The following is a 15324-nucleotide window of genomic DNA, read 5'->3' on the forward strand; positions in this document are numbered from 1 at the left end:
CTTTTTTTTTTTTTAAGTTGTTGAGTATTTTAGTGTATAGTTGTTTGTGGTATTCCCTTATGATGCCTCTGATGGTTTCAGGATTTATAGCGATAACCCCCTTTTCATTCCTGTTTCATTCTTCTCCTTTTTTCTTTATCAGACTTAATAGAGATTTATTGATTTCACTGATTTTTTTTTTTTTAAAGAACTAGTATTGGTTTCATTGATTTTTCTCTATTTTTCTATTTTCAATTTTACTGACTTTGGATGTTATCTTTATTATTTCCTTCCTTTGCTTCCTTTGGGATTATTTTGCTCTTTTGCTAGGTTCTTGAGGTGGGAATTAGATTATTGATTTGAGACTTTTCCTCTTATGTATTCATTTAGTACTGTATGTATCCCTCTTAGCACTGCTTTAGCCACGAATTTTGATTTGTTGTGTTTTCATTTTCATGGCAATTCTGAGTGTTTTTAAAGTATATTGTTTAATTTTAACTGTTTCCTATTGTCTTTCTGTTACTGATTTCTAGTTTGATTCCATTATGGTCTGAGAATGTACTATGTGTTACTCCAGTTATTTTAAATGTGTTGCAGTTTGTGACCCAGGATGTGGTCCAGCTAGGTGAATGTTCCATGAATGCTTGAAAAGAATTTGTATTCTGAAATAGTTTGGTGGAGTGTTCTGTAGACGTCAGTTTGATAATGTTTGTTGATATTGTTCAGTTCTTCTTTATCTTGGCTAATTTTCCACCTGGTAGTTCTTGAAATTGCTGACAATGGACTGTTGAAATCCCCACTATAATTGTGGGTTTTTCTGTTTCTTTTTTATTTCTATCATTTTTTTCTTCACGTATTTAGAAACTCTGTTGCTCGGTGCATACGTAATTCACATCACTATGTCTTCTTAGTGGATTGACCCTTTTATTATGTAATGTTTTTCTTTCTCCCTAGTAATTTTTTTTTGCTCTGAGGTCTGTTTTGTTTGATAATCATATAGCCACTCATGCTTTCTTTTTTTTTAATTAATGTTAACAAGATATATTTTTCTCCATCCTTTTATTTTCAACCTTCCTATGTTGTGTTTGAAGTGAGTTTCATATAGAAAGCATATAGTTGGATGCATGTTTTTATATTCACTCTGCAATCTCTGTCTTTTGATTGGTATATTTAGACCATTTACATTTGAAGCAATTACTGATTTATTAGGACTTAAATCACCTATTTTATTACTTGTTTTCTGTTCATTTTCTCCATTTCTCATTCCTTTTTTTTCCCCTTTGGCTTCCTGTGGGCTGCTTGAACATGTTTTAAGATTCTATTTTGTTTTATTTATATAATTTTTTTTAGTGTAGTTTGTATAGTTTTCTTAGTGGTTGCTTTAGAATTGAAGTTTTCATTAGCAGTAACTGCTGCTACACTTTGAACATTTATAATGTGCTAAGCATTATAAGAGTTTTATAAGTTTTGTGTCTTTGTAATCTTTACAGAAACCCCAGGAAGCCTCATTTTATACCTGATGCTCAGGTTAATTAATTTGCCCAGACAATTAGTAAATTGGCGGACAAACCTAGATCTAACTCCAAAGTTCATGGCTTTAACTGTAATACTCATTAATGTTAATTTTACAATAGAGGTTTTACATCAAAATTGTAATGTATTTTATCTCATTTCCTAGGTTTTGATGATGATGGTTCAGAATTTCATGAACATGTATTTCTGGATAAACACCTGAAAGATTTTCCAAAACAAGGACCCATTCGCCACTTCATGGAGCTGGTGACCTGTGGCCTTTCCAAAAACCCATACCTGAGTGTTAAACAGAAGATTGAACACATAGAGTGGTTTAGAAATTATTTTAATGAAAAACAAGACATTCTAAAAGAAAGTGGCATACAGTTCAATTGAAGACCATGAAAATTTTTATTTCAAGCTGTTGGTGATGGATATTATAACTAAATAAAATAATTTTATTAGAAGTTTTCCTATGTTGTGTTAATTATTACATCTGATTTGAATGGTATAAATGTTAAATTGCTTAAAAGTATATAATGGTAACTGAAGAATATTCTTGCATGGAGAAAAGTTGTCAACATTCACAGATGCAACTAGTAATTCTTAACAAGAAGAATATTTTAGAGTTAGTAATAAGTTTAAGACAACTTACTCTAATCTTTTTCTTTTCAGTGACTGTACTTTGAAATATAATTATCAGCCACATATCTGATGACATCAGAGTGCTGTAACAGTTGAGATGATTTATAGACAGGTTTATATGCACTGACTATATTATACACATATATTTTTATATATTTGTATATATACATATTTATATACCTTTATATATTTCACCCTAAATTAACTACCCTTGTCTAAGTCTGGGTCACCAACAAGGAGTAACCTTGTAGAAATAAGCAGCTTAGGGGCTCCTGGGTGGCTCAATCGTTAAGCGTCTGCCTTCGGCTCAGGTCATGATCCCGGGGTCCTGGGATCGAGCCCTGCATCGGGCTCCCTGCTCGGCGGGAAGCCTGCTTCTGTCTCTCCCACTCCCCCTGCTTGTGTTCCCTCTCTCGCTGTGTCTCTCTCTGTCAAATAAATAAATAAAATCTTTAAAAAAAAGAAAGAAGCAGCTTATTCTAACCCCTCTAGTCCTTTAGGTCTTCATGCCAAAGTTAGAACTATTTATTTTCTATTATGGTGCTTAGCAATGTGACTCGAATTCATACAACTCAACGGAATGAAGATTCTAAAAAACTCAGAACAGGAATTTAGTTTACAGCGGCCGTAGGCTAGTAGTTTTTTAGGCCCCTGGCATAAGCAAATGAAAATCATATGAAGGAACCTACCATCAACTCAGAATTCAAATTACAAAACACATGAGGAAATAAAACAGTGTGATTGGACAGGAGCAGACTCGTAAAACCTTTAAATATTGGGCTTGGGGCATCTGGGTGGTTCAGTCAGTTAAGCATCCGAGTCTTGATTTCAGCTCAGGTCATCATCTCGGGGTCGTGAGATCAAGCCCCGTGTCTGGCTCTGCCCTGAGTGTGGAGCCTGCTTGAGATCCCCCCCTCAAATAAATATTGGGCTTATCATATACTTTGAACTATATTTAAGATAGAGTAAAATATAGAGCAGGAGACAATAAAAGTGACTAGATTTTGGGAAAAAAATTTAGGGAGTGTAACAACAGATTAGACACAAAAGTAGATCTAAAGAAATCCATGTAGGGGCACTTGGGTGGCTCAGTCAATTAAGCATCCAACTCTTGATCTAAGCTCAGGTCTTGATCTCAGGGTCCAGAGTGTTGAACCTACTTAAAAAAAAAATGCCTAGTGTGAACCCTACTTAATCCGTATGTAGTGCAGAGAAGAAAAGAGAAATATGGAAGAGAGGTAAAGATTGATACAAGAAGGTAACATTTGTTAGGCACCTGGCTGGCTCAGTTGGTAGAGCATTAACTCTTCATCTCAGAGTCATGAGTTCAAGCCCCATGTTGGGCATTGAGAAGCACTTAAAAAAATTTTTTTAAAAAATATAACATTTGTGGGACTCGATCCCATAATTCTCCCTCTCCCTCTGCCCCTCCCTGCCCCCACTCATGCACGCTCGCTCTCTCGCTCTGTCTCTCAAATAAAATCTTTAAAAAAAAAATGAGGGTGGGGCACCTGGGTGGCTCAGTCGGTTAAGCAACTGCCTTCAGCTCTGGTCATGATCCTGGAGTCCTGGGATCGAGTCCCACATCAGGCCTCTGGCTCGGTGGGGAGACTGCTTCTCTGACCCTCTCCCCTCTCATGCTGTTTTTTTTTCTCTCTCTCTCAAATAAATAAATAAAATCTTAAAAAAAAAGAAAATTAAAAAAAATGAGGGTTAAATACATTTGTCAGATAAAAGTAGTTGGCTAGCAGCAGACCATTACAATCCTAAAAATGTGCTTTAAGCGAAAAGGACATAATCCCAAATTTAAGGTATGAAATATAAGAAGAAAGAGTGAGCAAAGAAAGAGGTGAATATGTAAGTTAATTATAAATAATGAAATGTCTTATAGGAGTGATTAAAATATATGACAATAATAGGTTATGTGAGGATGCATTTTTTATTGTTATTTTTTTTAAAGATTTTGAGAGAGAGAGGGAGCATGAGCAGGGGGCAGGGGCAGAAGAACGGGGAGAAGCAGACTCTGTTAAGCAGGGAGCCCGATGCAGGACTCGATCCCAGGACCCTGGGATCATGATCTGAGCTGAAGGCAGATGCTCAACTGACTGAGCCATCCAGGCACCCTGATTTTTATTTATTTTTAAAGACTTTATTTATTTGAGAGAGAGAGATCACGAGCAGCGGGGGAAGAGTAGAGGGAGAAACAGACTCCCCGATGAGCAGTGAGCTGGACACGGGGCTCCATGCCAGGACCCTGGGATCATGACCTGAGCCAAAGGCAGATGCTTCACCTACTGAGCCACCCAGGGACCCAGGATGAATTTTTTAAAACGTCAAGTGATAAGGCTGTTTGGCAGAGGCACAGCTAAAACAGGAATACCGGAAGTTTGGAAGTAAAGGGAAAAAATGGACAAGTGTTAATCCGGTTGTGGCTATATTCATATCAGAAAAAAATAGTCTGAAAGACATTATTAGAGATTTTTTTAAATGATAATTTAATAACAAAGAAATCAGATCTCTATTTTAAAAATCTTCCCAGAAAGGGGCACCTGACTGGCTCAATGGGTAGAGCGTGCAACTCTTGATCTCAGGGGTTGTGAGTTCCAGCGTAGAGGTAACTTAAAAAAAAAAAAATCTTCCCAGAAAGAAAGCTCAATTTCAGACTATTTGTCAGGCGAGTTCTAAGCATTCAGAAGGAAAGTAATTCTAATCTTATACAAATTATTCTAAAGCACAGAAAAAGAGCAAACAAACCCCAAATTAATTTCAAGAGACTGGAATTCACAAAGGTTAATCGTAATCATGAAGGCACATTTGAAAAATGGAAAACAACATAGCAAACTAAATCCAGCAACGAATAGGAAAGAAACCACAGTCAAACTGAGTTTATTCCTAGAATGCAAGGGAGGTTTAACAATGGAGAAAAGAGAATTAAAGAATGCAGGGGTGCCTGGGTGGCTCAGCTGGTTAAACTTCTGACTCTTGGTTTTGGCTCAGGTCACGATCTCAGTGTCGTGAAATCGAGCCCCACGTGGGAGCCTTCTTAAGATTCTCTCACCCTTTGCTCCTCCTACCACGCTTGTCCACGCATGCTCTCTCTCTCTCTCTCAAAAAAAAAAAAGGCAGAAAAAAGTTTTGATAAAATTCAGCAGCCATTTATAATAATTTTAAAAATCTTAGAAAACTTGGAGTAGAGCCCCCTTAACCTGATAAATGGCATTTACAAAAAACCTATAGCAAACGTCTTACTTTGGTGAATCATGGTGCCATTTCCTTTAAGATGGTAAGTAGACCACATTTCTTTTCAACATTATACTGGCGGGGGTTGGGGTGGAGGCGCGCCTGGGTTAAGCATCTGACTCTTGGTTCCAGCTCAGGTCATGATGTCAAGGTCATGAGATGGGAGTCCCGCATGGGCTCTGTGCTCAGCACGAGTCTGCTTGGGATTCTCCCCCTCTCACTCTCTCTCTGCCCTGCCCCTCCCCTCGTTCACGCACGCACGTGATTGCTCACTCGCTCGCTCTCAAATAAAATCTTAAAAAAGGGGGTCACCTGGGTGGCTCAGTGGGTTAAGCGTCTGTCTTCAGCTCAGGTCATGATCTCAGGGTCCTGGGATTGAGCTCCGCATCAGGCTCCCAGTTCAGCTGGGATTCTGCTTCTCCCCCTCTCTGCTCATGCTCTCTCTCTCTCTCTGTGTCTCTCTCAAATAAAAAAATAAAAATCTTAAAAAAAAAATTATCCTGGGGGCCTAACCTATGTACTGTAGCAAGAAAAAACATATATAAAAGCTATTAGGATTAGAAATTCATCCTAAAGTAATCCTCAGTGAATCACATCCTCTCCTTGAGTATGGACAGAACCTGAGATTTGCTTCTAGCAAATAGAATATGGCAAAGGTGATGGGGTAGTCACTCCCTCAACTGAGTTATGCTCTATGGCAAAAGTGATGAAATTAGTCACTCTTGTGGTTACATTACATTATGTAAGACTCCTTGTTAGCCAACGGGGTGAGAATTCTACTGGCTTTGAGGAAGCTGCCATGTCTTGAAAAGGCCTATGAATGGGCCACATGGCAGGGAACTGCAGGGCCCCCAGGAGCTAAAAGCAACTCCTGTCTGACAGCCTGCAACAAAATGGAGATCTCAGTTCTACAGCCTCAAATAACTGAATTCTGCCACCAACCTTGGAAGAGGACCCCAAGCTCTGGAAAGTCACATAGCCTAGTGGACTCCTTGATTGCAGCCTTGTGAGACCTTGAAGAGGGGACCCAGGTAAGTGACCCACAGAAACTGGGAGATAATGTGCATACTGTTTTAAGCCACTAAGTTTGAGGTTACTTGTTAGACATCAGTAGAAAACTGATACAGAAATAGAAAAACAAAATTGTCGTTTTTAGAGTCTATGATTATGTAGAAAAAAATAATCTATAAATTATAAGAATGGGAGAATTTAGCAAGTTTGCAACTGCATTTCTATACACCAGCGACAGATAAAAGATGATTTATAAGATACTGTTCATAGTAGCAGCAAAAATATAACTGAACAGGGTGCCTGGGTGGCTCAGTTGGTTGGGCGACTGCCTTCGGCTCAGGTCATGATCCTGGAGTCCCAGGATCGAGTCCCGCATCGGGCTCTCTGCTCAGCAGGGAGTCTGCTTCTCCCTCTGACTCTCCCCCCTCTCATGTGCTCTCTCTCTCATTCTCTCTCTCAAATAAATAAATAAAATCTTAAAAATATATATATATAACTGAACAAAATCTTAATGGAAAATATTTAGGATGTCTGTGAAGAAAACTCTTAAAACTTTAATGAAACATAGTAAGTAATAAAAAGTAATGAAAAAAGGGGTGCCTGGCTGGCTCAGTCAGTAGAGCATGAGACTCTTGATCTCAGGGTTGGGAGTTTGAGCCCCACATTGTGCATGGAGCCTACTTAAGTTAGAATAATAATAATAATAATAAAAAGATTTAAGTAAGTAGATGGATAAAAAGTTGATGGATAAGAAGACTCAATATTATAAAGATTTGATTCTTTCCAAATTTACCTATAGATTTAATGCAATTTCATTCAGAGTCCCAACAAGGTTTTTCATAGAGCTTCACAAATTTATGATAAAATTATAGGGGGAAGCAACCAAGAAGAGCCAAAATGCTCTTGAAAAAGAACACAAGATGAGGTGAGGGAGTTGCCTCGATTTGAAAGCTATTGAGACTTATCATAAAGCTATAATTAGTAGACAGCAGGACATTGCTCACAGGGATAGCTAAATAAATTTGTGGAATAGAATAGAGAACACAGAAATAGAGCCAACAGTTTATGGAAACCAGATGCATGACAAAGTTGGCATTGGCAGTCAATGGGAAAAGAGATATTCCACGAATGGTTGCAGGACAATGGGTTATCCATATGAAGGAAAAGAGGGAATTCTTTACTTCATGCTATACAGAAAAATCCAATTCAATTATTCAGTGAGAAAGATAAAATTTAAAACATTTAAAACAAAAATATCTTTACAGCTCTGGCATAGATAAGGATTTAAAATATCAAAAAGCACAATCTCTAAGGAAAAGATTCATAAATTTGTTAAAATTTAGAACTTTTTAAAAAATTTTTTTAAACTTTATTATTATTTTTTAAGATTTTATTTATTTATTTGACAGAGACACAGCGAGAGCGGGAACACAAGCAGGGGTGGGGGGTGGGAAAGCGAGAAGCAGGCTTCCCACAGAGCAGGGAGCCCGACGCGGGGCTCGATCCCAGGAGCCTGGGATCATGACCTGAGCAGAAGGCAGACGCTTAACGACTGAGCCACCCAGGCGCCCCAAAATTTAGAACTTTGAATTAAAAAAGGCAGTGCCAAGAGTGCAAAGATAAGCAGGAAACAGGAAGATAAATGCTTTACATATAATCACCAAATAATTTGTATATAGAATATATAAAGAACTCCTAAAAATCAAATAGAGGGAAATAAACCAGCTGAAAGAATATAGTCAAAAGACAAAGACGGACATTTCATTTCATAGGAGAAAATATATAAATAGCTAATAAACATATGAAAGAATGTTCAGGGAAATGCAAATTAAAACCATATTATGATAACATTTGTACATTCTTTAGATGGGTGAACAATTAAAAGGCAATATCATTTATACACTGTTGGTGGGAGTGAAAACTGGCAACCACTTTTGGAATTACATAATTATAATTTATAATACATAATATACATATGTAAATGTATAACATAATTATACATGTAACATTTAATTATACATTTATACAGATGTAAATGTATATATAAATATATAATATAAATACATATAATTTTGTGTATATAAATATTTTTTACATATATAATTATAGAACCTTATAAACAATCAATCCTGCTCCTGGAGTATACACCCAAAGAAACCCTTGCAAATATGTGCCGAGAGGCATGTATAAAACTGTTCAAAGCAGGGACACCTTGCTGGCTCCGTCAATAGAGCGTGTGACTATTGATCTCAAGGTCGTGAGTTCAAGCCCCACATTGGGCATAGAACTTACTTAAAAAAAAAATGTGAGGGGCGCCTGGGTGGCTCAGTCGTCAAGTGCCTGCCTTCGGCTCAGGTCATGATCCCAGGGTCCTGGGATCGAGCCCCGCATAAGGCTCCCTGCTCGGTGGGAAGCCTGCTTCTCCCTCTCCTACTCCCCCTGCTTATGTTCCCTCTCCCGCTGTGTCTCTCTCTGTCAAATAAATAAATAAAATCTTAAAAAAAAAAAAAGTGGAAAAAAAAACTGTTCGAAGTGGTATAAATCGGGGGAGAAAGCGCCCATCACCCAGAGAACTGATTGACTGTAGCTTATTTATGCAATGCAACGCTCTGCCCAAGTGAAAATCATTCAAATGGAGCTAGCTATACACATCAACACAGATGATTTCAGAAACAATGTTGCGTGGAAAGTAAGTCGCAGAAGAATGCATGTAATATAACACCATGTCCATACAATTCAAAAGCCAAATTTTGAATATATTGCCTTGTGCGATAAATGTGATGAAACTTAAAGAAAAGCATGGGAATGATGAACACAACACTGTATTTCAGGAGATATGGCCATGTGATTGAGGAGGGAGACAGGGAGCTTCAATAATACTAACAATGTCTTAAGTTGGATGGTAGGTTCACAGGTGGTCATTTTATTATCATGCTTTAGATTATTTCTATTATTTATATTTACATTATATTACAGATATTCTTTTGTATGGAACAACATTTCCTAATATTAAGGAATGAATGGAAATGGATAAATAACTGGAAGACAGGCATTGCTTAGCCGTAGTTTTGACAGATGATAGAGATGATATGTCCACAGCTGAGACCATGATGTTAAAAACATCCTTTATCTGGCCATTTACAGACTTGATTTTAAAGAATGTATTTATTATCCTTAGATTCTTGGTTCTAAAGAATGTGTTATCTTTAGATGCTTGCCTTGTTACCATTCTTAAAATTGATCCAAAATTCCTTGGAGTAATCAGCTTTAAGTTATGCAAATAATGACAACCAAATCCTCTTAATCCCAAAGTTGCTTTTAAAATCCATGCATTTATACATGTATGCAAATTGACTATTAAATTAGGAAGATTTCATTCTAAGTAACAGAGCCGTAAGGGGCTGAAGCAAACCTGCTTTCTAAAATACATTAATTCAAGAACTAAGCAAGTTCTGAAAAGTGAATAATTTACCGTGTCTCTTAATATCTCCTTGAACCAGAATATTGGTAATGGTGGCAGAGAAGGGGAAGTAGCTTGTATTAGGAAAAGCAAACAGCTGCTAGAATATGCTTGTGATTTAGAGCCTCTTAAACAAACCCTGTTCGCTGTACAAGAACGGAAGGACTACTGTTTTCCAAGATCTCAGTAGCATCTTTATGGAGAATGAAATATTGGTGCTCCTGTTGAATGTAGTAAGGAATGTGAAAACACTTAGTCATGGTCTCTGGCACAGTACCCCTAAAAGGGAGCATTTCGTGTATCTGATAGTGGTTTACCTTTACCAATATTTTTTTCTGAGAGAGAGAGAGAGCAGGAACCAGGTGGGTTGGGGGGGCAGAAAGGGAGACAGAATCTTAAGCAGGCTCTGCATTCAGTGCGGAGTCCAACGTGGGGCTTGATCTCCCAACCCTGAGATCATGACCTGAGCCAAAATCAAGAGTTGGTCACTTGACCGACAGAGCCACCCGGGCGCCCTACCTTTACCAATTTTACGTGTGACAAATTTAAAGTCCCTGTCTTGCTTTCACGTGGAAAGCCACAGCTGGTCTGAAATAGTTAGCTCTGCATGCTGTCCTATTTACTGAACAGTTCAGAGGGCGAGGAAGCAAACAGAAATGCTCTGATACTTTCTCGGCTTGCCAGCTCCTGAATCATTGACAATTCTGCGGGGCCCTTCCTGTATTTTTCTCTCCTTTCTTCGGTTTTCTTCTCTGCTCTGGAGTCAGAAGCTTCGGTTCCAATGCCTGCTATGTCGGTAGGAGCTGTGATCCTGAGAACAGGGCTTAATCCCCCAGCCTGTTTCCTCCTTTGTGAACAGTGCGTAGAATTCCCTTCTTGCGGGACCTGCAGGTGCCAGAACCGAACGAGGCAAGGTGCATCACGGTGACTGGCATGCACTATGTATTTCAAAAATAATGTCCTTTGTCCTTCTCTGTACTCCTCCCCAGGCCTCTGATGTCAGGAAGGACACTGCATGAGTCGTTTTTTTTCACTATCCAACATTTATTTGGGAATGGCAGCTTGCTCCTTTTACGGTTTCAGATCCAGTTACCATTACCTTCCGTCACTGAAACGGTATGCTTGATTTTATTTATAATGTCCTCATCCTCCACGACCCATAAACAGTCTCATCACCGTCACCGTCACTATGTAGCGGACATGGGGCCAGGTGGGTGTTGGGATAGGAGGGCCTGGTCTGCGGCGGCTGGGAGCTCAGCCTGTCCCTGATAGCTCCAGGCTCACTCCTGGTGAGAAGGGGCCTGGGTCTGTCCAGATGGGCAGATGCCCTTTAAATGAATGTCTTGTCCTGTGGTCAGCCTCAGCGTCTCTTCGGGTACCACAGGGGTGCAGAATACAAGTAGATCTGCCCGTATCAACCGGTGATAATGGTTAAGCCTTGTGGGCTCCTTTCCTCGCATGCAAAGTGTTTTCACAGCCGTCACTCATTCACTGTTAAGCATTTACTGAGCTCTGCCATGGGCAGGGCCTCCGCCAGGCTTCAGAGTGCCAGCACACCGGCGAGCCTCTGCCCGGCCTTGACGTGTCATCTCAAAAGTCACTTCCCAAGAAAGCCTTCTCTCCCTGCTTTGTTAAGTGGTTTCTCCCTGCTTATTGTCTAACGCAGCACTCTGTTTACTTCCTTTACGACATTCCCTATCCTGATCTCCTTAAGGGGAGCGACTGTGTCGGCTTCTGTCGCCTTGTGAGATCCTGTGCTCAAGACCTAGCATATTGCCAGGCCCCAGAGAGGGGCTTAGTAACGAGGCTGTTGGAGGAGAGGAATGGACGAAGGACATGTGCTCACAGAAGAGAGAAAAAGATGCCATTGCTATACGGTGTGATGGGTGACAAGGCCAGGAAATGGGTTGAGGGTATAAAAGACGAGCATTTAATCAGACTGCGTGCCTGCTGAAATGTTTGCTTCCTGCAGCAGAGAGCTGTCTCAGGCCAGCACCGTCTGCGAGTAGCCGGGTGGATCTGCCGAAATCTGGGGTGCAGAATTTGGAGGGCTATCTGCTCACAAATAGAGATAAGCTGCATTATCCAAAATCAGCTTTGTTTATAATAAACATAATAGTCTGGTCTCCATATGCCATACTTTTCTTTTTAATTTTTTTTTTTTTTTGAGAGAGGAGAGAGTGAGCGAGGGGAGGGGCAGAGGGAGAGGGAGAGACAGAATCTCAAGCACACTCCCCACTGAGCAGGGAGCCCGACTCGGGGCTCAATCCCAGGACCCTGGGATCATGACCTGAGCTGAAGGCAGAAGCTTAAGTGACTGAGCCACCCAGGTGTCCCTTGTCTGCTCTTCTTATCACTTAAAAAAAATAGATCAAAGTGACATGATGATATTTGAGGAATATACTAGTTTTCTCTTTTGGAAGAGGAAACAAAAGAGTTGAATGGCTTACGTTGTCTACTCACAGAATTAGAAATCCCAGGCTTTGTGGTTGCCACAAAATGGTAAACGGCCAGAAATAAAATAAAAATTATTTCATAATTCTTTTCCTGGGATTCATTGTATTCGTATGATGAAACATTAACAGGTCTGAAAATCAAGATGTAAAATGCTGCAGAATGTAAAATATGAGAAAGTCACAATGTTCAAAAGGTGGACACAATCCAAGTATCTGTCAACAGATGACTGGATAAACCAAAGGTGATAGATACACACAGTGGAATAGTATTTAGTCGTAAGAAGGAATGACGTTCTGACGCAGGTTCCAGCATGGGTGAATCCTGAGGGACTTATGCTCAGTGAAGTTGAGCCAGGCACAAGCGGTCCCATATTGCATGATTCCACTTACATGATGCATCTAGAACAGCGAATGAATCGTAGTTGTCAGGGGCGTCATCGGGGAGGGAATAGAGAGTTATTGTGTAGCAGGTACAGAGTTTTTGTTCCGGAAGATAAATAACATTCTGGGGATGGATAATGGTGCTAACTGTGCAACAGTGTGAATGTACTTAACACCACTGAGCTAGGCACTTACAACGGTTAAGTGTTAGATCTTATGTAAATATAACTACAATTAAAAAATTTGTGATAAAGTCAGACCAGGAGTATAATAAAGATACTCCAGTGGCGCCTGGCTGGCTCAGTCGGTAAAGCCTGTGACTCTCGACCTCAGAGTTGTGAGTTTGAGCCCCACATTGGGTGTCGAGATTACTTAAAAATAAAATCTTTGAGGGGCGCCTGGGTGGCTTAGTCGGTTAAGTGTCTGCTTTTAGCTCAGGTCATGATCCCAGGCTCCTGGGATCCCTGCTCAGTGGGGAGTCTGCTTCTCCCTTTCCATCTGCCCCTTCCCCCCTGCTCGTGCGCTCTCTCTCTCAAATAAATAAATAAAATCTTTTACAAATATAAAAAATAGGGCACCTGGGTGGCTCAGTTGGTTGAGCGACTGCCTTCGGCTCGGGTCATGGTCCTGGAGTCCCGGGATCGAGTCCCACATCGGGCTCCCTGCTCAGCGGGGAGCCTGCTTCTCCCTCTGACCCTCTTCCCCCTCGTGCTCTCTGTCTCTCATTCTCTCTCTCTCAAATAAATAAATAAAATCTTTTTAAAAAATAAAATAAAAAATAAAATCTTTGAAAACAGACAAACAAAACATACTCCAACCATTTGAAAGAGGAATGCTCTGGGGGCGCCTGGGTGGCTCAGTCTGTTGAGCATCTGCCTTCGGCTCGGGTCATGATCCCGGGGTCCTGGGATCGAGTCCCACGTCGGGCTCCCTGCTCAGCAGGGAGCCTGCTTCTCCCTCTGCTCCCTGCTTGTGCTGTCTGTCAAATAAATAAATAAATAAATCTTAAAAAAAAAAAAAAGAAAGAGGAATGCTCTGTTCTCAAGCCACCGAGGACTGCATCATAACGTCCCAGAAAAGAGCACATGTGTGCTAAGGGCGCAGGAGAGGGGAAGGGGTGTAGTCCGGCGGCTGAGGTCCGCAGAGGGAGTTGCTCTGTTCGTGCTAGTCTGTGCGTAATTACCTTCATCTTTATCCCGGTCCGTGCCGTCCAGGCGGCCGCTGACAGGGCCCTTCCCGGCTGACCGGCCTGGTGCTAGGTGCCTCACGTGTATTATCTCACTCAAGTTTTGGAACATCTTCTGCGGTAGTATTCCCATTTATAGGAATTTAATAAATTTCCAAAGGTTGCCAATCAGCGAAGCAGCCGGGATTGAAGCCCTAGATCGCAACTCCGAAAACCAAGTGTTTCCAGCACCCCTCCAGAGTAGATTTTAGGAACAATTACATGGATCATCTGGAGTAAAGGGAATAGGAATTTCTTCATTAGGGTTTAGTGAGATGTACCAGTGGGATGACAGCAAACATAGGAACTTTGGAGCGGTAGTTAATGTTTAGAGGAAAAATCATTAAAGAGTTTAAGGCGTGGAATAACAAAGCAATCAAAGAGTTCCTGGAGGCTAATTTGGTAGGGCTAGTTGAGAATGACTGAGGGGGAAAATACTAAAGCCAGAAAGCTCACCAGAGCAAATGCCACAGTGGTCACAAAGAAAACAAAATTTTAAAAATGGGATGGGAAGTGAGAAAGAGCAACTGGAGAGAAGTGTTTTCCAGTGTTGTTCCGGGCATAAGGAGAATTGTTCTTTTAAACTCTAGGTCAGCTTGTAATAATCCAGAGATTGGTGACTTAGGCCACTGATTCCTCTGACTTGCAATACGCCTCCGTCCCCTCTCCTGTCAGCAAGAGGGATCAGAGAAAGAAAATAAAAGGAAGGAGCCCGTGTGCACACTTCCGGCTGCTGAAAAACCCTTGCATGGGAAGGGGGTCTGACCTGTCCTAAAACGAACTTTCTGATTTCGGTGGATGGAGTTTCACCATTTGAAAGTAGCGCATTGCTATTCATTACTGTGTAAAATCAAGAGATTTCAATGAGATTAAGATCTTAAAAAAAAAAAAATTTATAAACTTTCTGAGCTATTAAAAATTAAGACTCCAATTATCTCTGCCATGCAAATAGACTTCGGCGAATGCGTTGATTTACCGAGCCACAAACTGGCATTTGCAGTCCCTGGTGACTTCTACACCCAAAAGCTGTTGGCCTCAGGTGGAGGTCAAGGCCACCCTGAGTTAGGAATTAGGAAGTACGAAGCATGGGATTCCCCAACTGAGAAAGACGAGTATCTTTTTCTAATTCTCTCATTGTAGAGGTGTGGAAAATTGAGGCCTAGAGGGAGTAAGTTGCCAGTGATTTTACAGTTCATTCACAGCAGAGCTGAGACACGAACCTCAGATCCCAGATCAGGGACCCTTCCACTGTGTCGTGTTTCTCTTTTACATAAATTACTATTTAAGCTGGTAAGAATTATTTTCTGAATGAACGACAGGGAACTCAATAAACTCATAAGATGAAAGAAGAGAAATATAATGCAAATTGGGTTTTTTAAAGATTTTATTTATATGGGGCGCCTGGGTGGCTCAGT

The 15324-nt window shown here is 40.5% G+C and overlaps 1 protein-coding gene across 2 annotated transcripts in view; it reads left to right on the forward strand.

Annotated features, from left to right (window-relative positions):
• Positions 1-2055, forward strand: part of MRPS31 (mitochondrial ribosomal protein S31) — a 32040-nt gene extending 29985 nt beyond the window's left edge. For both annotated transcript variants that reach the window (XM_032403102.1, XM_032403103.1), the window contains one exon: positions 1658-2055. In XM_032403102.1, the coding sequence (XP_032258993.1) occupies positions 1658-1887 (230 nt within the window). In that variant the 3' untranslated portion in view covers positions 1888-2055. The remainder of the gene's footprint in view (positions 1-1657) is intronic.
• The last annotated feature ends 13269 nt before the right edge of the window (positions 2056-15324 follow it).

The sequence above is a fragment of the Phoca vitulina genome, unplaced genomic scaffold (genome assembly GCF_004348235.1).
Source record: "Phoca vitulina isolate PV1807 unplaced genomic scaffold, GSC_HSeal_1.0 scaffold5, whole genome shotgun sequence".
In the NCBI taxonomy this organism is placed as follows: Eukaryota; Metazoa; Chordata; class Mammalia; order Carnivora; family Phocidae; genus Phoca; species Phoca vitulina.